Source organism: Pinus tabuliformis, chromosome 9 (assembly GCF_031772625.1).
Source record: "Pinus tabuliformis cultivar Carrire ecotype Pingquan chromosome 9, CPIR1, whole genome shotgun sequence".
NCBI lineage: Eukaryota > Viridiplantae > Streptophyta > Pinopsida > Pinales > Pinaceae > Pinus > Pinus tabuliformis.
Genome location: NC_142307.1, coordinates 159,480,101 through 159,506,141, shown reverse-complemented (window position 1 = coordinate 159,506,141; position 26,041 = coordinate 159,480,101). Strand labels below are relative to the sequence as shown.

General features: G+C 37.4%; 1 protein-coding gene across 1 annotated transcript; it reads left to right on the top strand.

Moving 5' to 3' along the window:
• The first annotated feature begins 686 nt into the window (after positions 1-686).
• LOC149147610 (protein DMR6-LIKE OXYGENASE 2-like) lies at positions 687-2,447 on the top strand. Its single transcript, XM_089441461.1, has 4 exons — positions 687-950; positions 1,326-1,573; positions 1,663-1,984; positions 2,102-2,447. The coding sequence occupies exons 1-4, from the start codon at positions 696-698 to the stop codon at positions 2,354-2,356; spliced, it is 1,080 nt and encodes a 359-aa protein (XP_089297587.1). The 5' UTR covers positions 687-695; the 3' UTR covers positions 2,357-2,447.
• Positions 2,448-26,041: the final 23,594 nt, after the last annotated feature.

Here is a 26,041-nt window from a genome sequence, read left to right as displayed (position 1 = left end):
GATCTCTAGAAACTACATTTAATACATCTGCTGAATTCTAGATCCAGCATTTAAAGCTTATGTTGAATTTTGGCTGTGTGTAGTTGGAATTAGTTCCTTCCAACACATCACTGTTGGAGAAATTCGGCACAACATTCAGGAATTTTGCCTCCCCAGTACATAGCATAAGTAACTCTCTTCTCATATCTGGTACATTGTATAAACCTACTTCTTCAATATTTTTGATCCTCATATATGGTACGCAGCATGAACCTGTATGTTTCATCATGTTCTATCATCTTCATCAGATGCTATTATTCAGCAGATATCATCCCTCTGTCTTGTATGTTTTTGGGATCTTATAGTTTTTTCTCATGTTCTCTCTTCATGACCTATTTGAGATATCTCCTACTATCTGCCATATGATGTATACTCCGAATATCTATGAATAGAATACATACTCCGAATATCTATGAATATAATAGAGCTTTTTTTTCCTTACTGCAAAAAAAAGGCCGGGGTTTTGAATTTAAGGCATCTCGTGTGTTTGACAGAAGATGAAAAAAGTATAAAATATTGAACTATTTATTGTGGACAACGACAATATAGTTGACCAATTCAAGCATCAACCAAAGCAATTTTCTATATATTGCGTTGGGAAACTTATTCCAGTGAAAAGTGTGTTGAGCCTCAATACGCAAAGAAAAGTAAGAACGATGGCATCTGCAATTCCAGTTGAGCAGAATCATGATGGTCTGAGTGGAATTATTGAGAAGCTAATGTCCAATGGAATTAACCATCTTCAAGTCCAGGAGAAGTTTATCCTGCCTCCCAACGAACGCCCTTGCATGTATGAGGTCTGTTATTCTGACAGCATTCGGGTGGTGGATCTCAAAGATCTAGATGGCCCTAACAGAACAAAGGTACTCCAACAAATCAGCAGTGCCTGTGAGGAAGATGGATTTTTCCAGGTATATATGTCAAACCCTAACAGTTTTTCATCCTCATGACTTTTCTTTAATGTTTCCCGTTTTTGGAACACCGATAAAAATAAATGGAGTGAGTGAAACACAAATTTACATTTTATTGGTTAATGGTTTGGAATTATTTTGAAAAGCTGGATGGTTTTAAAAGTTACCAAATTCTTGTTTCAAATTCAACTATCCACTAATTAAATTGTTCCATAAAATACTAGATCTATGAACCAGAAATAGCTGATCATATACTGGAATTTCTGTAATAGTCAGTCATATACTGGAATTAATATACTGAGTGAGCATGAAGTTGAATATTTGAGTGACTGTATATTTTGTTGACCACAATATGGTTGATACGGTGAAGAACAGATAGTGAACCATGGCCTGCCAGAGACTGTCATGAAAAGCATGATGGATATCGCCAAAGAATTCTTCGAAATGCCCGTGGAAGATCGAGCATGTCTTTACTCAGAGAACCCAAGGCAGCTCGTTCGGCTCTCGACCAGCACGAATGTTAGCAAAGAGAAAGTCCATGACTGGAAGGACTATCTCAGACATCCTTGTCATCCTTTAGAGGTAGTCATCGGTTCTTGGCCTCAAAAACCTGCAGCCTACAGGTCGGTAAACAGCAATTTTTTAGACACAACTCATCAGATATGTCATGTAACTTGTTATGATTTAGCTTTTGCCTTCTTCTTTTTCACAGGGAGGTCGCTGGCAAGTACGCTTTGGAGATGAGAGCACTATGCTTAAAGCTGCTGACAGCCATCTCAGAAGCTCTAGAGCTGGAGTCTGATTACCTGGATAAAACATTTGGAAAACACGACCAATTGATGGTTATAAATTATTATCCTCCATGCCCAAATCCAGATCTTACCCTTGGTATACCAGGCCATTCAGACGCTGGGGGCATCACTGTTTTGATGCAAGGCGATGTGAGCGGCCTGCAAGTTCTAAAAAATGGAAAGTGGGTTGCTGTAGAACCAATACGTAATGCCTTCGTTGTCAACTTGGGAGATCAGTTGCAGGTTTGTAAAAACTACGCAGATCCCATAAAACATAGTTTTCAATCTTTGTAAAAGTTGCAGATAGACTTAATCATGATACTTGTGTGTTCCTTTTTTTGATTTGAATATATTAAAAAGGTGATCAGCAATGGGAGATTCAGGAGTGTTGAGCATCGAGCAGTAACAAACGCGGCGAGTGCACGTATATCAATTCCTACGTTTTACAGTCCTTCAGTGGATGCGTTTATTGCTCCTGCACCATCCATGGTTGATGAAGCGCATCCAGCTCAGTACCGTGGACATACGTTTGACGAATTCCTTGGAGTTTTTTGGAGCCAGGGATTGATAAAGAAAACTGTATTGGATCATTTCAAGATCCGCAATGCCCCATGATTAAGGTCGTATATCATCTCTCTACTTTCTTTATCTAACGTTGACCAACATTATCTAATTTTAGTTTTGATACATGACGTGCGTGGCAGGTAAGGCAGCGTTCCATGTGGCAAAGAACATATGTGGAGTAAACTATTGAAGCTGCCTTCACTGAGATATCGTTTATACTTCTAGGAGTATAATAAGTGATAAATAAATAGCACATATGCCCCCATGGAGGCTAGTCTACCTAACTTTGTATTTAGGGTAATCTATCAGGCTGACTGTAAACAACAATCCATAAATTGATGATAAATAAGTATATGTTTATGATTATTGTTGTGCTCCTTTGTAATACTATGGTTCTTTATATTGGTGGTGGTGTTGTTTTGAGGGTATGGTTCTTTATACTGTGTTGTTGTTTATAAGGAAATGATTTTTTTATTACAATAAAATTATAATGTTTTGAAACTTGAAATTTTTATATTTTAATATTATAATTTTAAATTAAAATAAAATTCTATAATATTTATTTTTATTTTACTTCTAAATTTATTATTTATAAGGAAATGTTGGTGATAAATAATATACGTTTATGATTATAAGGAAATATGGGTGATAACTAATATATGTTTATGATTATTATTGTGCCCCTTTGTATTGTATGGTTCTTTATATTGGTGGTATTGTTGTTTACGAAGGTATGGTTTTTTATGTGGGTGGTGTTGTTGTTTATACGGAAATATTTTTTATTACAATAAAACTATGTTCTTTTGAAACTTGAAATTTAATATTATTATATAATAATTTTAAATTATTGATGATGATGACGACCTCGTCATTCATCAGAGTGGAATTTCGTATATCGAAGATTTGATTACCGCTTTAGTCAGGGGACTTCGGTTCGGGCAGGATGTGGTACAACCGAATGAGGGCTTGAAAACATAACCAACCCGAACATAAACATATCATAGATAGCTAGTGGTGTTTAGGCCGTAGGGCATGTCAACGCGAGAGCCCCCCCAATATGAGGTTCTTGGAATGAGACGGGACCCTTCGCTATGCTCAGGTGAGCTTGTGCTTTAGTTCCCAATGAGGAGCGAGATTAGTTCCCAATGAACAAGTAGGAATCAGCCCAACCGAAATGGTTGGAATTGGACCTAAAGAAGCCACTCAGGTTCCTTATCGATTAGGTATAAGTGAGAACATGAAGGTGAATGTGTCAATTAAGTAACTTGACATTTAATATTATTATATTATAATTGAAGAAGGAGGAGGAGGAGATTTAATATTATATTATTATAATTGGAGGAGGAGGAGGAGGAGGAGGAGGATGACTCAACTAAGTAACTTGACATTTAATATTATTATATTATAATTGAAGAAGGAGGAGGAGGAGGAGAAGGAGGAGGAGATTTAAGATTATTATATTATAATTGATGAAGGAGGAGGAGGAGGAGGAGGAGGAGGAATTATATTATATTTTTAATGGAGAATTAATAATTTATTTAAAAATTAATTTAGTTGATTATTATTAAGAAAAATATTATACAAAATATTTATTTTGTATATATATATATATATATTTTAATTAAAATAATAATATTTGGTTGATAAGAAAAGGTTAGGATTAATAAAATTATATAAATAAATACCAGGTTAGTATAAAAAGTTAATTTATTTGTTTATTAAATTATTCATTAATTATTATTTATTAATTATTATTGTTTATTATTTTATTTATGAAACTAAGTTAAATTAGGTACAAATAAATAAATAAAATTAATGGTTAGTTTTTTAAAAATAATTCATTTCTTTATTTAAATTATATATATATATATATATATATATATATATATATATAGATATATATATATATATCTATTAAAATAATAATATTAGGTTGTTAAGAGAAAATTAGGATTAATAAAAATAAATACCATACTTATGATGGTTAGTTTAAAAAGGTAATTTATTTGTTTATTAAATTATTTATTAATTATATATATATATATATATATATATATATATAAAAGGATGTTCATAAAAATATATAAATAAATAAAATAATTTTAATGGTTGGTATAAAAAGGTAATTTACTTGTAAATTATTTATTAATTAAAAAAAAGAGGAATAATAATACTAATAGTAGAAACAAAAGTAAAATAAACATATTGAGGGGACGGGGAATGGATGGCGAGGTCTGGTTTCGATCCTGGTCCCCTAGGGCCAGGGTCTAGGTAGCATAGGGTTTCTGCAAACTGACAAGCAGGTACAGGTAGACGCGACGCTGGCATCCACAGAGGGAGACGGGTGCAACAGTGGTCAAGTGGTGTGGGGCGCGCGGGTCAAAGGGTTATCCCCTCAGGCGGGCAGGTTATTGCCAAAGGAAGATTGATCGAGCGGTTTATTCCAATAACCCGTGACTTTTACCTCGGAACTGACCCGGTCTAGCATTTTGTATGCGTTTTTTCGGTTGTGCAGGCGGTTTTACTGCTGGCTTTCTCGGGTGTCGGTTGGAAGTTTTTTACCATTTTCCGGATCTCTAGGGTTTTACAATGGTTATTGCTAGTGAGTCGGTGGAACTTGACCCTTCGCCGGAGGATGTGCTTACAGTGTGGGGGAAGGATTTAAGCGAGCAGAACATTAGAGAGCTGGTTGAAAAGCTCGAAGGGAATGGAGCTGGTGCGGTTTTGACGGCTGGTACTAGGGCTGCAGATTTTGCAAAGGGGCTGTTGGAGGAAAGCTGGGATTTATCGAGCATTTTAGGCGTTGATGGCAGGAGAAAGGAGAAGGAGCCCTCACTGCCAGTTTTGAGCTCGTGGAGAGACAAATGTTTCGTTGGGCCGTCTGGTAAGTTATCATCTCCAGCCAAGATCTTTTGTCCTTCCGGAGGATTAGAAGACATAATTAATTCAGTCCAAAACAGAGGGGTGTGGAGATCGGTAGGTGGTTTAAACGTCACAGGGAAGGAGGTCGGGAGTGGAGCTCTTCCATCCGCTGCAAGAAAGGGGCTTTTTCCAGAGAACCCTCTTTTGGGAATCGGTGAGTCGGCAGGATTGCTACCCGGAGAAGGCGGTCAAGTTTCACAAGGAACGGTTCCGACTTCACCGGCAGTAGGGTCGGTGCATGGAAAGGTCTTTCCGGAGTTTGAAAGGGTAGGCAGCCCAGTTGAGGGTTTGGTCGATACCCCATCATCGGATGAGGATGTGCAGGTTACCAGGCCGGTTTTCGGGTCTCAAAGGGACGACCTACATGACCCAGAGCCCGGGGACCAGAATGGATACTCGGAGGTGACAAGGGCTGGGGAGAAAAGAAAGAAAGCAAAGCCCTTAAAGACTAAGACTTTCTCAGAACTTGTTCTTGATATGGATATGCATGTGGATGGCGTCCTTGAGATCGCAGAAGTTACTCTGGTGGGCAGAATCAGGGGGCGGCCCGTCTCCGGCAAAGATCTTAGACAATGGGCATCGAGTCAGTGGGCAAATTCCCCAGCGGCCTCATGCAAGATAAACTCTCTGGTCAAAGGTTGGTTTATGGCCCGTTTCAGTAGTAAAGAGGCCATGGAATGGGTTGAAGGGAAAATTTGGGAATTTGGGAACAGACCGGTTTTCTTTAAGAGATGGACGCCGCTTTTCGATGCAGCAAAAGAGAAGGTTGATGAGTTTCCCGTCTGGGTAAGGGCGCCGAGTCTCCCTCCATATCTCTGGGCGGACTCTGTTTTCAAGTCTATTGGAAACCTATTGGGAACATATCTAGACGCAGATAGATCGTATCTTGAAACTTTTGAAATGGGGGTGGCGAGGATCCTGGTGAGATTAAACCCCAAGGAGGGACTAGCAAAATCCATCACTCTGAGATATAGGGATTACGTGGTTGAGCAACCGTTGGATTATGAACTTCTCCCGTTTCGTTGTCATCGTTGCCATGAATATGGGCACCTGGCAAGGGATTGCCCGCTGGGTAGGAGGAAGAGGAGGACCTATAGAGATGAAAAGGAATGGGAAAGGAGCAGCAGGCGGGTCGGGAGCGAGCAGGAGAAGGTCATTCCAGATGGAAAGCCTGTGGAGGAGCAATTGCAGCAACCTATGGAAGGGGAGCTCAAGGACGACGGAGATGCGAGGATCTTGACTGAGGATCAACCAACTTTGGACCCCGCTCCTTCGGCTCCGGTCGCGGTCACAGCGGAAGATCATCCGGGTATGCTTTCCCCTCATCATACCTCTGTCTCTTATTCTGAATCTGTTGAAGGGGGGGTTTCTAAGCTAGAAACTGTTAAGTCTGATATGCAAAATATTGAAAATATCACGTCTGATCTTCCATCCTTAAATCTGAACTGTGAGGAATTCCCCCCTTTGGGTTCCGGTGTTGGAACCTCTTCTGGTGGCTGTCAATATAATCTTAGATCTCATAGTAAAAAACCGGGGTGCTCGAAGGAGCTTTTGGATCCCGTTGGGGGTTTGGGCACTGAAATTCCAAAATCCTGCCCAAAAAAGGGCAGAGGAAGAAAATCCATGTTTTCAAAATCTCAAGCAAAAGCCGTTTGTGATGTAGCAGATGGGAAACAGATGACAATTCCCGGGGCGCTTAGAGCAGCAAAACCCCCAGAGTCTGTTATTAAATGATCTGTCTTTCATGGAACTGCAGGGGGTTAGCTAGTAAACCCAAAAAACTAGCTCTAAAAGACCTTATTGCTCGAAATAATCCGGACATGGTCTTCCTTCAAGAAACTCTGGGAAAAGGTTCGGATGTTGAGTCCTCCTTGGGCTCTCTTTTTCCAGGTTGGGTATTCATAGCTGCCGATGCTAGTGGACACTCAGGAGGACTAGCATTGGGCTTTAAAATGGGAAGACTGAAGGTTTTAAGCTCCTGGGGGTTACCAAATGTGCTGGGGGTGGAGGTGGTATCCCCTGATTTCGATATTCCTCTGCTGTTTGTAAATGTCTACGGTCCTTGTTAGGGTCGGGTCTCTTTCTGGAACAACCTTCTCGAAAAAGACTTGTTAAAAGACAAAAATCTTATCATTGGGGGAGACCTAAATTTCTCGATGGGAATTGCTGAAGCCTGGGGGCCTCTTGTAAGGGAGGATCCTTTGACTGACTTTTTCTCAAATATCCTTCTCACTCATCATCTGATTGATGTAAACATCATTAAAGCAAAGCCTACTTGGAGAAATAGAAGAACGGGGGAGGACAGAATTGCGAAAAGACTTGATCGTTTCCTTATAAATGAAAGATTGGCCTCTGGTATTCCTCTGTTCCGTCAATGGGTGGGTGATGGGGGAAACTCAGACCACTTTCCTATCTTTCTCGAGTTCTCCAAGCCTCCCTCAAAACCTGCGGCGCCTTTCAAATTCAATGCTTCTTGGCTTTAGGAGGAATCTTACATCAAGCTCTTTAATGAGACCTGGAGACATACAAGCCCGGAGCATTCGGTGAATAAAGCTGGTCGTTTCTTGGAGAATCTCAAAAGACTAAAAAAAGCAACTATTGAATGGGCAGCAGCGAAGAGGAAAGAACAAGTGGAAGATTTAGTGAGTATTGATGAGGCACTGGGGGCTCTTGAAGATCCTGCAAACGATTCTTATTCATCTCAGGAGTCGAAAGAAAGAATTCTGGCTCTGGAAAAGAGAAGGGCGAAGATCCTTTTGGATAGAGAAGAGGAGTGGAGATTAAAAAGTAGGGCTATTTGGTTAAAAGCAGGGGATGAAAATACTAAATTCTTCCATAACTTTGCAAAAGGGAGGAGGAATGCAAACACTATATGGAAGCTAAGGGATGCTGAAGGCAGGGAGGCTTCATCCTTTGAGGACCTGTCCTCTATGGGGAAATCTCATTTTCAATCTCTTTTCTCGGATCCGGGGGACATCATTTTGCCCGAAATTATTAGAACTGCTCAGGCTTTCCCTCGCTTTGTGGATGAGGAAGAAGCGGATGATCTCTTCAGAGAAGTGACAAAGGAAGAAGTAGAACATGTAATAAAGTCTATGCCTAAAGACAAAAGTCCAGGACCCGATGGATGGACCATAGAACTTTTTGCACATTTCTTTGAATCCATTGGGGCTGAGCTTACTGAAGTAGTTGAAGAATCTAGAGTTAAAGGGGAAATCTATGATCCTTTCAATGCAACCTTCATTGCACTTATCCCTAAAAAAGAAGACCCTGGCTCTTTTGAAGATTTTAGGCCTATCTCTTTGTGCAATACAATTTACAAGATTATTGCAAAGATCATTGTTGTCCGTTTGAAACCCATTTTATCTAGCTGTATTTCAAAGGAACAATTTGGGTTCTTGGATGGGAGACAAATTCATGAAGCTATAGCGGTAGCTCAAGAAACCATTCACAGCTTAAGGCAAGCAAAAAAGAAGGGGGCAGTGCTTAAAATAGACCTATCAAAAGCATATGACAGGGTTAGTTGGATGTATTTAAAGTTATTGCTGACACATTTAGGGTTCCAGGTGGGCTTCATAAACTGGATTATGGGTTGTGTCACAAATGTAAACTTTGCTATCCTGATTAATGGAGCTGCCTCACAATTCTTTAGAAGCCAAAGAGGCCTGCACCAAGGATGCCCTCTTTCTCCTCTACTCTTTCTTCTTGCTGCGGAAGGTTTGAGCAGGCTGATGGCAAAGGCAAAACAATCAGGTTTGATAAAAGGTTTGGAAGTTGTTGTCAACCTGTTTATTACTCACCTGCTCTTTGTTGATGATATTCTTCTCTTTACAAATGGGAACTTAAATGAAATTGTAGAGATTAAGCGCATTCTTGATATGTTTCTAAAGGCTACAGGGCTCCAAATAAACGAGAGGAAGTCACAACTAATTGTTGAAGGCTTCAATAGACAAGAGGAGAATATGATAGCAGGCCAGCTGCCTTTTGACATTTGTAATATGGAGCAGCCTTTCAAATATCTGGGGTTTTGGTTAAAAGCTTCTTCTTATAGAAAGCAAGACTGGAATTGGCTAATCGCGAAGATTGAACAAAAAATTTCTCATTGGAGCTTTAAGTGGCTTTCAAGGGCGGGAAGGTTGACTTTGGTAAACGCTGTTCTCCAGGCTATTCCGGTATTCTGGGCTGCTTTGACGTGGATTCCAAAAGGAACTCTTCACAAAATCAAGCAGATTTGTAGTAGATTCTTATGGTCAGGATCAAAGGAAGATTCCGTGCTCCCTTGGGTGGCATGGGACAAGATAGCCAGACCAAAGGACTGGGGTGGTTGGGGCTTGAAAAGTCCCATAGATTTCAGTCAGGCTTTAGCTGCAAAATCGGGATGGAGGGTTATCTCTATGGAAAACCTCTGGACAAAGGTGGTAAGGTGAAAGTACATTGATCCCACTCCAATGGAAGATTGGATTAAAATGCCAAATAAAAAAGGAAGGAACTGCTCTGTTATTTGGAAAGCCACTATGGAGGCTTTCAAGGTTATAGAACAAGGGCTAGCTTGGAGGGTGGGAAATGGAGAAAATGTTAGGATTGGAAGGGATCCTTGGGTTGGGTGTAGTGAACGTTTTGCTCTTTCCCCTGGTATGCTAAATCACCTGGATGATATTGGTATTAGGAACTTAAGGCAGATTGCAAATTTGGAGCAGTATTCCATCTGGGGACAGATATGGAGGTCTGAGGTCGAGCTTGGAATCGATCCTGCTTGGAGTGTGGAATGGCAGGCTTTCATCCAAGAACTTAAAAGATCAAACGTAAGAATCTCGGACAGATCAGATGCTCTGGTCTGGGCTCATGCGGAGACAGGTTCTTATTCGCCGAAGGCAGGCTATAGTTTACTGATGAAGAATAAAGGTTGGAACCCGCCAGTCTGGTGGTCAAAACCTTTATTTAAGCTAAAGTGTCCTAAAAAAGCAAGAATTTTCTTCTGGTGTGCCTTAAAATATAAGATCCCTACATGGGATGTACTGCAAGCTCGCTACAAACAAGGACCTAGTAGATGCCCTTTGTGCTTCAATGAGTCTGAATCCATCTCGCATCTGTTCATTTTTTGCCCCTTCACAAAACAGGTGTGGGTTGAAGTGGAAAGATTGATAAATGTAAAAATCAGATGGGAAGGCGACTGTCTGACTACAGCATGGGAAGACTGGTGGAATCATTTTCAAGAGAGAAATTTAAGGAATTTACCTCCCATCATATGCTGGGGTATCTGGATAGCTAGGAACCGAAGCATCTTCGGTGAGCAGCGGACTCCGGGGACAGCTATTGCCATACAAAGCAATGCTATTCTAGAAAGCATTCCTGTGAAGGAGGCTTCTTCAAATGCTCCCCTGCGGAAGGAACCAGACATCAGAGAAGGGATCCCGTGGGCCTTCTTTGACGGGGCTGCTCAAGATGACTACACGGGGGCCGGCTTGTGCATCCACCTTAGTGGTTCACATTCTCTCAAAGCTTCGGTGGGAATTGGAAGGGGGACAAATAATTTTGCTGAGCTTACTGCCCTAAAACTGCTCCTTTGTTGGCTTGTTCACAAACATATCCTCACAGTTCAGATATTCGGTGATTCGCTGAATGTTATAAATTGGGTATTGGGGAAGCATAGATGTCAGAACTACTTGTTGTTGCCACTACTTGAAGAGATCCAATCCTTAAAACAGCAGTTTAATGTCTTCTCAATTGCTCACATTTACAGGGAATTCAATGAAGAAGCGGATAGATTTTCTAAAGAAGGCTTGCGGCAGGCTGTGGGCGCTTGGAGGATAACAGAACAGGAACATGATCAGATCCGTGTGTCGGATCAAGCCCCAAATTTATAAATCTTAGGCTCTGGTTTTTTCTTTCCTGTTTTAGCGGATAGAACATGATGACTTCGTTCCATACTGTTTATATACTCTTATATGTGGTTTTTGTTTTTATATGCTCTGGTTTAATAGAGCGAACTATATCCTGATCCCCTTTTGATGCTTTGATCCTGGGTTGTTTTCCATATGTATGGAGGCCCAGGAAGCACTGCGGTGTGCTCCCTGAGAGCTCATGCAAAGAAGAAATGGTTGTAAAAGCCGGCTTCAGCAGATGTTTTATTAGAGCCCTGTAGGGGCGCTAATGATCCTACTAGAGGAGTCTCGGCTCCTAAACAGACAGTTTATGCAGAATGTTAACTCAAAAGTATTGTAACTTTTTTATATCTTATAAGAAAGTTCGTTTTTTCCTTGGAAAAAAAAAATACTAATAATAATAGTAATAAAACATCAATAAATAAATAAATACTTATATATATATATATATATATATATCTATATATATATATATATATATATATATATATATATATATATATATATATATATATATATATATATATATATATATATTAGTTAAGATTATATTTACTAATATCAATTAGGAAAAAAAATCAAACGGGAAGAGCGACATAGAAACAAAGAAGGCAAAGGACTGGAAAAAATCCAATAGAAAACCAAAGATCAAGGAGGAAAAGGAAGAAAGGAAGGCACCAGGGGAACGACGAAAGCGCAAAAGATAAAAAAGGGGAGGGGGGGGGGGGGGGGGGGGGGGGGGGGGGGGGGGGGGGGGGGGGGGGGGGGGGGGAAGGGGAAGAAACACTAAGACGAAAGGGCAGGGATCCAACATCTACTGATCTTCCAGCCATCATCTCTGTTGAGATTGTTAGGCCTTCTTTCAATTTCAATAGCTTCCCTGAATTTACGATGATGGAACTGAGCAACTTTGGCAACAACCTTGGCCTCCTCTATGTAGACTTGATGCTTGGTCTTATCCACGTGCTCTGCTAATGCTGAAGACTTGGTTCTCCCATGTCTCAGGTCAGCTGCATGTTCGCAAATTCTCTGATGGATGGAGCGCCCTGTTTCCTCGATATAGGGTGTCCCACAAGAACAAGGGATCAAATACACACCCTTCATGTCTTTAGGGTCAACAGGATCTTTCACCGATCGGAGGGAATTACTAATGGTGCTGAGGGGCATGAAGGTTGAGGGAATATCAAACCTCCTAAGAATCCGAGCAATCTTGTCCATGGTTCCTTGGACATAGGGAAGATGGACACCTAGTCGACGCTCCTTTGGTTCTTTCTTAATTAACGCATTTCTAGAGGCTTTAAGGAAAGCCTTCCGACCAAGGCACCTACTATATCCATTCTCCACAAAGACATCAAGGAGATGGGATCTATCCTTATCCAAGCTCTCATTATCCGAAATCCTAAGGGCACGAGTAGCGAGGGTGTTAAGAACACCCATCTTCTGAGCCGGAAATGATGGGAATCAGCATGAAGATACTGCTCTGTGTTCCGAAAGAAAACGCATACTGAGCAGTATCTTCATGCCGATTCCCATCATTTCCCGGCTCAGAAGATGGGTGTTCTTAACACCCTCGCTACTCGTGCCCTTAGGATTTCGAATAATGAGAGCTTGGATAAGGAGAGATCCCATCTCCTTGATGTCTTTGTGGAGAATGGATATAGTAGGCGCCTTGGTCAGAAGGCTTTCCTTAAAGCCTCTAGAAATGCGTTAATTAAGAAAGAACCAAAGGAGCGCCGACTAGGTGTCCATCTTCCCTATGTCCAGGGAACCACGGACAAGATTGCTCAGATCCTTAGGAGGTTTGATATTCCCTCAACCTTCAGGCCCCTCAGCACCATTCGTAATTCCCTCCAATCGGTGAAAGATCATGTTGACCCTAAAGACATGAAGGGTGTGTATTTGATCCCTTGTTCTTGTGGGACACCCTATATCGGGGAAACAGGGCGCTCCATCCATCAGAGAATTTGCAAACATGCATCTGACCTGAGACATGGGAGAACCAAGTCTTCAGCATTAGCAGAGCACGTGGATAAGACCAAGCATCAAGTCTGTATAGAGGAGGCCAAGGTTGTTGCCAAAGTTGCTCAGTTCCATCATCGTAAATTCAGGGAAGCTATTGAAATTGAAAGAAGGCCTAACAATCTCAACAGAGATGACGGCTGGAAGATCAATAGATGTTGGATCCCTGCCCTTTCGTCTTAGTGTTTCTTCCCCTTCCCCCCCCCCCCCCCCCCCCCCCCCTTTTTTATCTTTTGCGCTTTCGTCATTCCCCCTGGTGCCTTCCTTTCTTCCTTTTCCTCCTTGATCTTTGGTTTTCTATTGGATTTTTTCCAGTCCTTCGCCTTCTTTGTTTCTATGTCACTCTTCCCGTTTGATTTTTTTCCTAATTGATATTAGTAAATATAATCTTAACTAATATATATATATATATATATATATATATATATATATATATATATATATTATTTATTTATTTATTGATGTTTTATTACTACTATTATTATTATTAGTATTATTATTCCTCTCTTTTTTTGTTTTTTTTTTTTTAATAAATAATTTACAAGTAAATTACCTTTTTATACCAACCATTAAAATTATGTTATTTTTTTATATATTTTTATGAACATCCTAAGATATATATATATATATATATATATATATATATATATATATATATAATTAATAAATAATTTAATAAACAAATAAATTAACTTTTTAAACTAACCATCATAAGTATGGTATTTATTTTTATTAATCCTAATTTTCTCTTAACAACCTAATATTATTATTTAATTAATATATATATATATATATATATATATATATATATATATATATATATAAAATTTAAATAAAGAAATGAATTATTTTTAAAAAACTAACCTGTTTTATTTATTTGTACCTAATTTATCTTAGTTCCATAAATAAAATAATAAATAATAATAATAATTAATGAATAATTTAATAAACAAATAAATTAACTTTTTATACTAACCTGGTATTTATTTATATAATTTTATTAATCCTAACATTTTCTTATCAACCAAATATTATTATTTTAATTAAAAGATATATATATATATATATATATATATAAGTAATAATTTAAAGAAATAAATGAATTTAAAAAAAAAGAAAATCTAACCATTAATTTATTTTTACCTAATTTAACTTGGTTCCATAAATAAAATAATAAATAATAATAATAATATTAAATTAATAAATGAAAATTTGACCTGGGTCCTAGAGTAAAAAATTAGTCGTTAATCTTTTGTAGCCGTTGGAGTCTCTGCTTAGACTATTTAACATGCTAGACTGGATCTGTTTCTTCAACTTGTCCTAACGATGAACCACACTAGTTGGTTCGAAACGCCTAGACAAAGGTCTTTCTATATGTGATTTAGGCGGAAATTCTTCTTATAACTATGATAGATCACAGAAGCCTCAATTCTACAACGGATGAATCTTATTTTCAAATAAATCCTAATTACAAAAGCATATATATATATATATATATATATATATATATATATCGCACTAAAGACAACTCTTAATTTAAATTAGTAATTGTTTTTGAAGGTATAATAAGTAAGTTAACAAAAAAGGTATGCAGTTCCATGTGTATCAATTTAATTGAATGTTTATCACGCCTTTTGAGATGTGGGTGTGACTAGTAGATGAAGAAAATGTTTGGTGGTATGTTATTTGTTGTAGAAAACTTGATTTTACTGTGATGCAATTATCACAATAAATAGATATTTAGTTGTCACATAAAAGAATTTTTTTTAATTTTTTAATTTTTTTTAATTTTTTATTTTTTTTATGTATTAATATGATTTTTTTTTTTTCCAAGATATGATTTTTGTTTTTTCCAAGATATGATTTTTGTTTTAGTGTATCAAAATGATTTTCATTTTCTTGTGATACATTGCATAAAAAATATTGAAGGCTAAAAAATTGTATTGAAGAGTGACCTTTTGCAAGAAAGAGATGTTATTTTAAGAAGCAACTCATCACACTAAAAATATCGAAGCCACATTGCTATTTATAACACTTCATTTTTTTCTTAAATATCTAATCACAAGAAACTTTTAAAAATACACAAAAATAAAATATAATATTTACACAACATTTTGGGTTATAAGTATCCTACTTTCTATATAAAAATTACAATATCAATCTCTCTCTCTCTCTCTCTCTCTCTCTCTCTCTCTCTCTCTCTCTCTCTCTCTCTATATATATATATATATATATATATATATATATATATATATAACACAATGTAAGGCTGTGAAATAAAATTCCTGGCAATAGAATTTTCATAGAATTTCCATGTATGATTTCCAAGGTACATTTTGTTTTCTTTCCATGTAAATTTCATAAAGGTTAAATGGATGTGAGGAACCATTAGTGGGTTTTATTGCAGTTTGGGTAGTGTGTGTAATTTAATGAAGCCTTCAATGCTCAGTAGATTTTGTGATCGTGAACGGCTCTTGCATTCTAATTTTGTAGGTCGTCGACCGAGCTTATCAAGTTATTATGCACGTGTAGGCTTCCACCCCACGTTCAAGTGGTGATAGGTCTTCATGTTAAAAGGCGATGTTTGTATTAATAAAAAATAGCCACTGGTCAGCTCTATGACAAAGATTCTGAACCAGGAGAGAATGGCTCTACAGAACACTCTACATACTCAATGTATATCACACATTATATAGAAATCATGGTTTTATGGAAGTTAGAACCATACCCTAGAAAATAGAAACTAATTCCTATCCTGAGGTACTGTAAACCTATTCACTATTCTAGGCTATTCTTCCTTATCTCTAACACTCCCCCTTAATGGAGAAGGGGTTCACAAATATGCCTAACATCTCCCTAAAAATTTCAAACTTAATTTTGCCAAGAGGCTTAGGGAAAATGTCTGCAACATTATCACATGTATTACAATATACAAGATGGATTTCTTTTGATTGCACTTTCTCCCTGACAAAGTGGAATTGTGTATCAATGTGTTTAGTGTTCTTGTGAAACACCAGATTATTAGCAAGTTTGATTAAACTTTGATTGTCACATCTGATTATTGTTGCATCTTTCTGTTCTTCCCCAACATCATTGAGAATTCTATGCAACCAAACTACCTCACATGTTGTTGCACACATAGCTTGATACTCTACTTCCGCTGAAGACAAGGTAACTGTGTTTTGTTTCTTGTTGCTCCATGTAATCACCCCAAATCCAATGCTGAATCCATAGCCTGTTATGGATCTACGGTCGTCTACATTTCCATCCCAGTCTGAATCTATAAATCTTGTCAATCTAACATCAGAGGAATTAGTATAAATAATATCATAGTCTACAATACCTTGTAGATACCTCAAAACACATTTTGTTGCATTCCAATGACTCTCAAGCAGCTTGAACATGTATTGACTTAGCACACTAACTGCATAAGCCAAATCTGGTCTAGTAGTGGTCAAGTAGATTAGGCTCCCAACCAGATGTCTATAAAGTGTCGCATTTGCCTCTTTAGAGCCATCCTAACTCTAAAGTTTAATGTTTTGTTGTCATGGTACTGCTGCAACCTTACACTGATCCATCCTAAATCTTTCCAGTAGAGCTTTGACATACTTACCCTGGGACAAAAAAGTTTGTCCTGGATCTCTCCAAATCTCAAGACCCAAACAGTATCTTAATTCACTAAGGTCTTTCATTTCGAAAACCTGTGATATTTGTTGCTTGATTGCTTTGATTAGAGAAATAGCATCACCTATCATAATTAAATCATCTACATACAAAGAAATCAACACTATGTGCCCCTGTTCATCTTTCATGGTATACAGATTAGGGTCGTTTTTACTTCTGTTGTAGCCAAGTTGCAGAAAAAATGTATCAATCTTTTCATACCAGGACCTGGGTGCTTGCTATAGTCCATTAAGATTTTTCTTTAATCTACAGACTAAATGTTCTTTCCATTTCTGGACAAACCCCTCAGGTTGCTCTAAATAAACCTCCTCTTTCAATTCTCCATTTAAAAATGCAGACTTTACATCTAGTTGGTGAATCATCCAATGTTTCTTAGTAGCTAAAGCAATCAACATTCTGATGGTATTTAGTTTAGCTACAGGGGCAAAGGTTTCTTCATAGTCAATGCCTTCTTTTTGTGAATACCCCTTTGCTACCAATCTAGCTTTTAGTTTATCTATGGTTCCATCTGCATTAATCTTTGGTTTATACAACCATTTACAACCTATGGTTTGTTTCCTTTTAGGAATTTCAATAGCTCCCAAGTGTTGTTCGTGATTATAGATTCATATTCTTGTTCCGTAGTTGTTTTCTTTCACTACATTCATATGCTTCCTTATAACTAGAAGTTCAACAACATTCATCATACTAGTCATAAAAGCTTTTTCCCTATATCTTGCTGGCAACTGAGCTTTCCTACCTGATCTCCTAAGTGGTGGGGTAGCTTCAAACCTTGTCTGATCATCGTTTTCTGGACTTGGCTTGATAGCTACATCATCTTCTTTTCCTTCTTCTTGCTGCTACTGTTGTTTTTGCTACTGCATCTACTGCTGCTCATTTCCATCACCTGATTCATCACTTCCTTCTTCCACCAAGAACGGAATATCCCATTCCTCACTGCGCTTATGAGATTCTTCATGATCCTACTCATGGAATATGACATCTCTACTAACAAAAATCTTGTCAGTAGAGGGATTAAATAATTTATAAGCTTTATATTGTGAACAATACCCTATAAAGGTACATCTGATGGCTTTTGAATCTTGTTTTCTTCTATCTTCCTTTGGAATATGGGCAAATGATTTAGATCCAAACACTCTTAAATGTTTTACTGCAGGCTTAAATCCATATAATGCTTCATAAGGAGTTTTAAACTCAAGACTCTTTGTAGGACTCCTGTTTTCCAAATAAACTACAGTATTCAATGCTTCAGCCCAAAAACCATTCGAAATATCCTTACCTTTCAACATGCTCCTAGCACATTCCGCCAATGTTCTATTCTTTCTTTTCGTTACTCCATTCTACTGAGGAGTATGGGGTACTGTGAATTGCTATAATATCCCATGGCCTTTACAATACTTGATAAGCTCATCCTTCCTGTATTCTCCCCCTTGATCGGAGCGGAGAATTTTTATATGCTTCCCTATTTTCTTTTCAATCATATTTCTGAATTGCTTAAAGTATTCAAATGTGTGACTTTTATTGCTCAAAAAAAATACCCAAGAAAACTTTGTGCAGTCATCAATAAACAGTAAAAAATACAGTGCAACTCCTAATGACTTTGTTTGCATGGGTCCACAAAGATCTGTGTGCACTAATTAAAGTATTTCTCTCTGTTTCTTCTCTACTCGAATAGGGAATTCCTCTCTATGCATCTTTCCTAATGTACAAGCATCACAATCATTATGCACTTGTTTTAACATAGGAAGATCTCTTACCATTTCCTTTTTCTTAAGTAAAAGCAAATCATTGTAGTTGATATGACCAAATCTCTAATGCCACATCTCTTCTGTAGTCAAACTTGTTGCTGTCATAGCTTGAACTGGTGCTGGTCTTACATCCAATTTGTATAGACCTCCTGTTCGAATTCCTGTAGCAATAGTCTTCATGCCATCTAACAGATCTTTAATATAACATTTAGATTTAAAAAATTCAACTTTAAGATCTTGATCTGTAATCATGGATACAAAAATCAAGTTCTTTGTTACACAGGCACATACATGACATTATGAATTTCTCTTACAGTACCATTAGGTAAAATGACATACTTTTTCCACACCCTTTGAACTAATGAATTCCATCATCACCTAGGTAGATTTGTGCTCCGTCGTTGATTTCTTTAAAATCTTCAAACCATTTCTTGTTCCCCGTCATATGTGTTGATGCTCTCGAATCTACATACTAGATGTCTACATCAACATTATCATCAAAGTCTGCCATGAACAATCTGAAGTTCTGCTCATGATTATCATTTGTGAGATGACCTGCATGTCTTTTCTACTACTTCTGTTGTTCATGATATTTCTTCTTACTGCACTCCCTAGTGATATGACCCATTTTTCCGCAATAAAAACATTTAATTTTAGAGTTGTCTCTATTCGGATGCATACCTTGAGTCTGATTTGGTCTTTTCTGTGAGTTTCCTCCATTTTGCTGTTGCGGATTTCCTTTTCCTTTGAAGAATTTATTTTTCGCCATCAATGCAAGTTCGACACTCTGGGGCTTCAAAGTCAATCTTCTTTCTTCTTATTGCATTAATATTCCTGTTAGTTCTTCAAACTTTGGGATCTTCTCCCTCGCATTTATCCCAGTGATAAACATTTGGTAGTCATCAGTCACACCATTCATGGTAATGGTTACTGGATCTGTATATGCAACTGTTTCATCAATGTCTACCAATTTGTTCTTTAGACCTTTGATCCTCACTATGAAGGAAGCAACTATTTCATTTTCCTCCATCTTCAGGGATAAGATATTGCTCTTCAGGAACAAAAGACGATTTATATTCCTGATCCCATACAAATCCTTCAATATTCCCCAAATTTCTCTTGTCGATTTACATTCTCTAATATGTGGTATGATGCAGTCTTCCACTGACATCTTCAGCAACATCCTTGCTTTACCTTCTCGCTTCTCCTAGTCTAGGATTAATGCTGATCCAGCTGCTGGCTTCTCCTCATCCCTATTTGCAATCGTCCTAGCACTCTGCACTTCTAGCAGAGTCTGCATCTTGAATTTCCAATTCACATAATTGGAGTCATCGAGCTTGTTATTCTCCTTCAAGTATGCTTCAATCATTTGATTATTCATCTTGGCAATTAAAAAAAAATTTGATAGGTAAAAAGAATATATCTACCCCATATCTATGTCAAAGAAAGAAATCGTTGATCTCCGCAAGTTCGATTTTTGCTCATGGATTCCTTCTCAAGTAAATCTCTTGTTGTGATCCATGCCAATCCATAGCCTCGATGAAATAAAAAATGGCACATCAACCACTAGCCTCTGCGAAGACCTCCATGATCGGAGCAACCTTACTCCAAGCGACCTCTGAGTAGGTTGATCACATAGCTTAATACCACAACCAATTCCAAAACAGAGACGCGTAACCACCTCTTTTTTTTTTTGCATGGTCGACACGATTAGCCAACATGGATTCGTGACAGTGGGTGCGATTATCCAACACGGATTCATGACATCTTGTGGGAAGTCTTAGAGTGGGATCAACACGATGTTTCCTCCAAACCATGAGACGGTTTCAACTCATTCGTGACAGGCAAATCCTTCACTCAGCGAACAGGTTTCTTAGTCCTGTCGCTCTAATACCATGTTAAAAAGCAATGTTTGAATTAATAAAAGACAACCACTGGTCAGCTCTACAACATAAAGTCTGAACTAGGAGAGTCTGGCTCTACAGAATTCTCTACATACTCAATGTACATCACACATTATATAGCAATCATGGTTTTAGGGAAGTTAGAACTGTACCCTAGAAAATAGAAGCTAATTCCTATCCTGAGGTACCATGAACCAATTCACTATTCTAGGATATTCTCCATTATCTCTAACACTTCATTGTCTGATTGCAAATTAAGAGCACTTGCAAACTACTTTGGAATTTGAAGATTGCATTTGACTAATTCATTACTCTGGGTCTGCATTGACATTTGGTGGTGTTGGAAAACAAAACGTATAGAGTTACTACTAAGATCACACAACGACACAAAGTGATCCAACGGTGGAGGCAATTTAGGTGGAGTTTTGGCTATGGTGATTCATACTATGAAGAGAAAAAAGAAGAACCATATCTGGCCCTTGAGTGGAAACAATAAGAAGATGTTGTAGTATCTCTAGAACCCATGTCTAATTTTGAAATGTTTGTCATTTATTATTTGAATAATATGAAAAAGATTATTGGATTAAATTGCTTGACATAATACAAAATAGTTAGCTTCAGTTGATGATATCAAGAAACAATTATGGAGTTGAGAGCTCCGTAGAAACTCCAACTTGGTTTTGAACAGTTTTTGCAACTTCCATTTAGGTAACTGATGTCATTCTTCCTTGACCAAGAATAAATCCTCTAAGTATTTTTTATGAAAGCACCTCATACACCTTAATAAATCCTCTAAGTATTTTTTATGGAAGCACCCCATACACCTTAGTATTGCTTATAGCTTTGAATTGATATTTATCTTTTTCTCTATAGAGTTGGTTGTTTCATTTTCTTACCAAATACCTATTAAATGCGAAGAGGATTGGTTGTCTTTTAACTATTGGTTTGATATCTATATATTACAACCATAGATTATGCATATTATACATGAGTCAAACACAATAAAAAATGATGCTAGCATGGTAATAGTGATCTAGAAACTAATCAACATTATCTATTTCGTGATCTTTGGGAAGAGGGAGGATGTGTGACCCTCATCTCTAACAGTTCTTCTCAAATATATGACGTTATCTGAGACATTGCTTAACAACGGAAATATTCTCTGGATAAAGTTTGCAGAAAGGTTGCAGATGTAGGGGACTATGAATCCATTTCAACAACTGCAAAGGATTGTCACAAGTGGTAACCTTTTAACGTTGTTATCTACAACACAAGAATAGTTAGAATAGGCTACATGGATGAAATCAATATTGGAGATCTGGAGCTAGTTATCGACACTAATCTTGGTGGGGTAGTTTACAATGTTCATTCTTTGTTACCATTGATGAAACAACGAAGCACCAAGTCAAATCCCACATCCATTGTTCTCATGGCATTGTTGGATTCTATGGCTAAACAATACGTTGTGATGTATGACGATAGTATTTTGATACATTCTGATATCTCGGCTACCATATAAAACCAAATTGTTATAGAAACAATGACTAGCAATGGCTGGTTGATAAGTTCTTCAAGAGAATTTCTGGCTAGGAATTTTGTTGTTTATCCATGGGTGGTCATGTGACTCTGACAAAGGCAGTGCTAACTCAACTAGGCATTTTTTGGGCTCACTTATTTCATATCCCATTGGCAACTATACATAAGATAAACAAAATTATGGAAAATTTTATTTTGGCTGGTTGTAACTGAAAGCACAAATATCACCTTATTAAATTTAGCCATATTGCATGCTCAAAGATGAGAGGGGGATGGGGTATCATGAACCTTAAACTATTTGGCAAATAGTTATTAGTGAAATCTCTACGGCGGAATGTCTTCAGATGTGGTGTACGGAGTAGGATGATCCACCAAAAGTATATGAAGAATAAAAGTTTCACTTGCTGGTTTTGTAAAAATTCCATTAGTGTTTTAGGTGGCTCGGCTATATGGAGAAGCTTTCAAAAAGTGGGAAATTTTTTCCTCAATCATCTCAAGTGGAACGTGGGATTTGGACACTCCATGATTATTGGCCTTGATCAAATATATGGAACAAATGGGGGATGCTTTTTCTCTGAACCATTGTGCCTGGCTCTTCTTAGAAAAGGCTATTTGTTCTGGAATCAATTGATTCGAACATGGAGTGACCACTTTCCTATATGGAACTCTCCATTACATATGGGAATGACAGGACAAATGGCAGATGAATGGATGTTCATTATCGATGTTTTAAAAGTTGTTGGGATTTGTAGGGAGGTCCATCATGACAAAATTATTTGGTCTGGGAAAATGAAATCTACAAATGTTGTGGTTGCAGACATATATGATAAACTATGTGAGGTAGAAGGCAGATATGTGGTGGATCTAATGCTATTTGATTTATGGAAATGTCATGTCCCATGTAAAATCATCTGCTTTACATGGCTTGTTTTCCACAACAAGAATCTAACAAGGGGGAATCTGCAAAAACGTCAATGGTATGGTCCTAGCATATGTGTTATTTGCAAGCAGGAGGCAGAAAATAATGCACATCTATTTCTGTCATGTCAACATGTTTCCAAGGTATGGTTTAAACTTGCTGCTTATTATGATTTTCCTCACCTTCAATTTCAAAATGTTGCAGATTGTTTGAGATGGTGGCTTAAGAAAAAATTGGCATGGAGGAACGTTCCTCTATTTGTATTCTGGACTATATGGAAATGGAGGAACAAACATATATTTGAGAATTATTTTGAAGATTTTGGAGTTACATATGAAAAGATCATTTCATTAATGGCACTTTATCTAGTGAAGGAGACTCTCCAAAAGCAGAAGCAGAAAAAGAGTGTTGCTCCTCATATGGTATATCTGATCGCCTTCTTCGATGGGGCTTCACAAAACCAAATTTGTGGATGTGGTATATGGTTGGTTATGTCACCCGATTTGCAGTACAGGGCATATTGGATGCAGGGACAGGCACCAACAACAAGACTGAGGCAATGGCACTTTGGGGTATCATTTGGCTTATAAGTTTTTTAAATATCCCAGAGATCCATATATATGGCGACTCCAAGATTATTGTGGATCATGTTAAGAGAAATTCCAACATAAATCGGCCCTCCCTTTTGGGCTGGTTAAGGAGAATTGATTGCCTCTGGACAGAAGTAGGATGTCCTCCTATTAATTACATAGGAAGAGAATATAATCAGACAACGGATTTTCTCTCAAAGAAGGGCCTTCTAGGTGAAACGGGTAAAGTTTAGATGGTCATTTACATGGAGGCGCAACAACCACACTCTATGGTTTTTTCATTCCCCGGATAAGTTTTTACATCAACAATTCTCGATCTATTTTTCTTTTTGATAAAACTACTATTTCCATACTTGTATGTGTAGATAATTGGAACTGTAAACATGGATGCTATATTTTTCCATTTTTTTAATAGTTCTAATGATGATTTAGAAGGAACAAACATTTCTAGGATGATCTTTTTGATTAAGCTTCTTTTCTTAAGCAACAGGATTATATCTGGGTTTTTGGCAGTTTTGAGGGGATTGACTATTTCAAGCTATTTGGTAATTTGGAATGCTACAGTGTACATTATGTAAGACAATTGATGTATATGATCCATCATTTTTTTATTATCTAATATACAACTTTTTTCATACTGAAAAAAAAAAAAAAAAAAAAAAAAAAAAAAAAAAAAAAGAAAAAAGAAGAAGTATTTTGAGATGTTAATGCCTATTAACGAATGGAAAGCCCATCTAGATTCCATTAGTGATTCGTTTGTAATTGAATTATTTTAAGCATGTTTTAACTTTGCATGTTGAATTATTACATAGTGGACATTATAAATATAAACGTGGTTTTGCATTGGTAAACACATTTGTAATAGGTCAATATAATAGTAAGTTCACAGGGGCTTCACTCAATGAACCTCGTGGCATACTAAACAATATCCTTAATTTGACTATATATTGGAAAATACCTCTAAAAATCACTTTATTTAACCTCTTACCAATACAAACCCAATACACCTTCCGAATTTAAAAAGCCCCTACTTTCACTAGATATTGTAGGTAACCATTTTTCATTAACATTTTTTTATACCCCTTTATATTTATATCCCTTTATTTTCATTGACAATGCTATGTAGATTCTACACCTAGAAAGAATAACTTAAAAACTAGGTAGTTGAAAACTTGAAAGTTTCAATAACAAATACATAGATATAAGTTGGTTGATTTACAAAGACATACCGTGAAAAATTTGAATGGAAAATACATAGATTTTAACTCTAAATCACATCTATCTTCTATTGAATATAGAAAAAGATAAACTACAACATTTCAAAATAAAATCTTGATAACCAACACAATGGCTCACCTTTCATCTTTCTTATAGAATAGGAAGACGAGAGAAAGTACAATGAATATGGACACATGCAAAATCCTATTTGGTTGGACTTTGTCAAATCATAGCCCTAATCTGATCACCTAGTACACCATAGTTTCATGGTAAGAGTGCCAAGTAAGTTTGTCTCCATCAAAATATGAAATAGAGCTTGCAAGCATGCATCACTTCCTTGAGATCTGTGTCCTCTATCTAAGATGGGAATTTCTCATGCATAAGTGTTCTAATTGACTAAGGATATGCACCCTCTTAGTTAGAATAGATCATGCATGTTAAGAATAACAAAATAAAATCTCTATTAATAGAAAAACTTTATCCAAAACTAAAATTGATAAATTTGAAACAACATCTAAACTAGCATTAACTAAAGGTGTGACATGTGTGCCCTTAGCATGCATGTGCCCCCTTATTCCAAACAATATTCTATTTCACTATTTGTTAGGGTCCCACCCTAACCCCCTTATTTATGTCATGGGATCACGTCATAGTCAAGAGTCAATAAAGCCCATATTAATATTTGTAAGTGGTTAACTCGCGATTAATGACGGGACCACAGTTAGTTGCAAATGGGCAGTAGTATTAGATAGATGGTATTAATAAAACCCACGGTATTGGCCCGTGGTATTACATGTATGATTCATATATAAAGGATAGAGACTCCCTGCGAGGAGCATTGTGTCTTATTTTGTAGTCGAGTTCTGCTCTATTGGAGGTTGCCCCCTCGAAGAGGCAAGTGAACATTACTCTCTAAATAATAAAATCATTGCTATTCTGTGTTCTGGGTATCTTTTCTTCGCATATTCTGTATTTGGGTATCATTTTGCAGGTTAAGAGCATAACAAGTGGTATCAGAGCACTTTCCAGGGCCGATGGGATCTCCAATTCTTAGCAAAAAAAAAATTCGGCTAGAGACGTGTTCCGGCGTCTTTAAACCACGGGATCTGTCGTTAAGCGCATAAACCTGCGGATTTGGGGAGGCATGCACGTAGGAAATACAAGAGGTGGTCATGTCTGTTGGACTCCCTTGTAACCCCTGTGGGTACCCCTTCGAGTAGTAGCGCATTAGACAGAACCGCGCACGGACTGTCTTCCACGTACCCTCTGGGTATATCGGAAGCCCCCTAGGCTCCCTTGAAACCCCGCCATAGA

Coding starts and splice junctions, on each gene's coding strand:
- LOC149147610 (XM_089441461.1), top strand. CDS start 696: ATGGCATCTGCAATTCCAGTTGAGCAGAATCATGATGGTCTGAGTGGA. Junction 951..1,325: donor AGGAAGATGGATTTTTCCAG/GTATATATGTCA, acceptor GGTGAAGAACAG/ATAGTGAACCATGGCCTGCC. Junction 1,574..1,662: donor CAAAAACCTGCAGCCTACAG/GTCGGTAAACAG, acceptor TCTTTTTCACAG/GGAGGTCGCTGGCAAGTACG.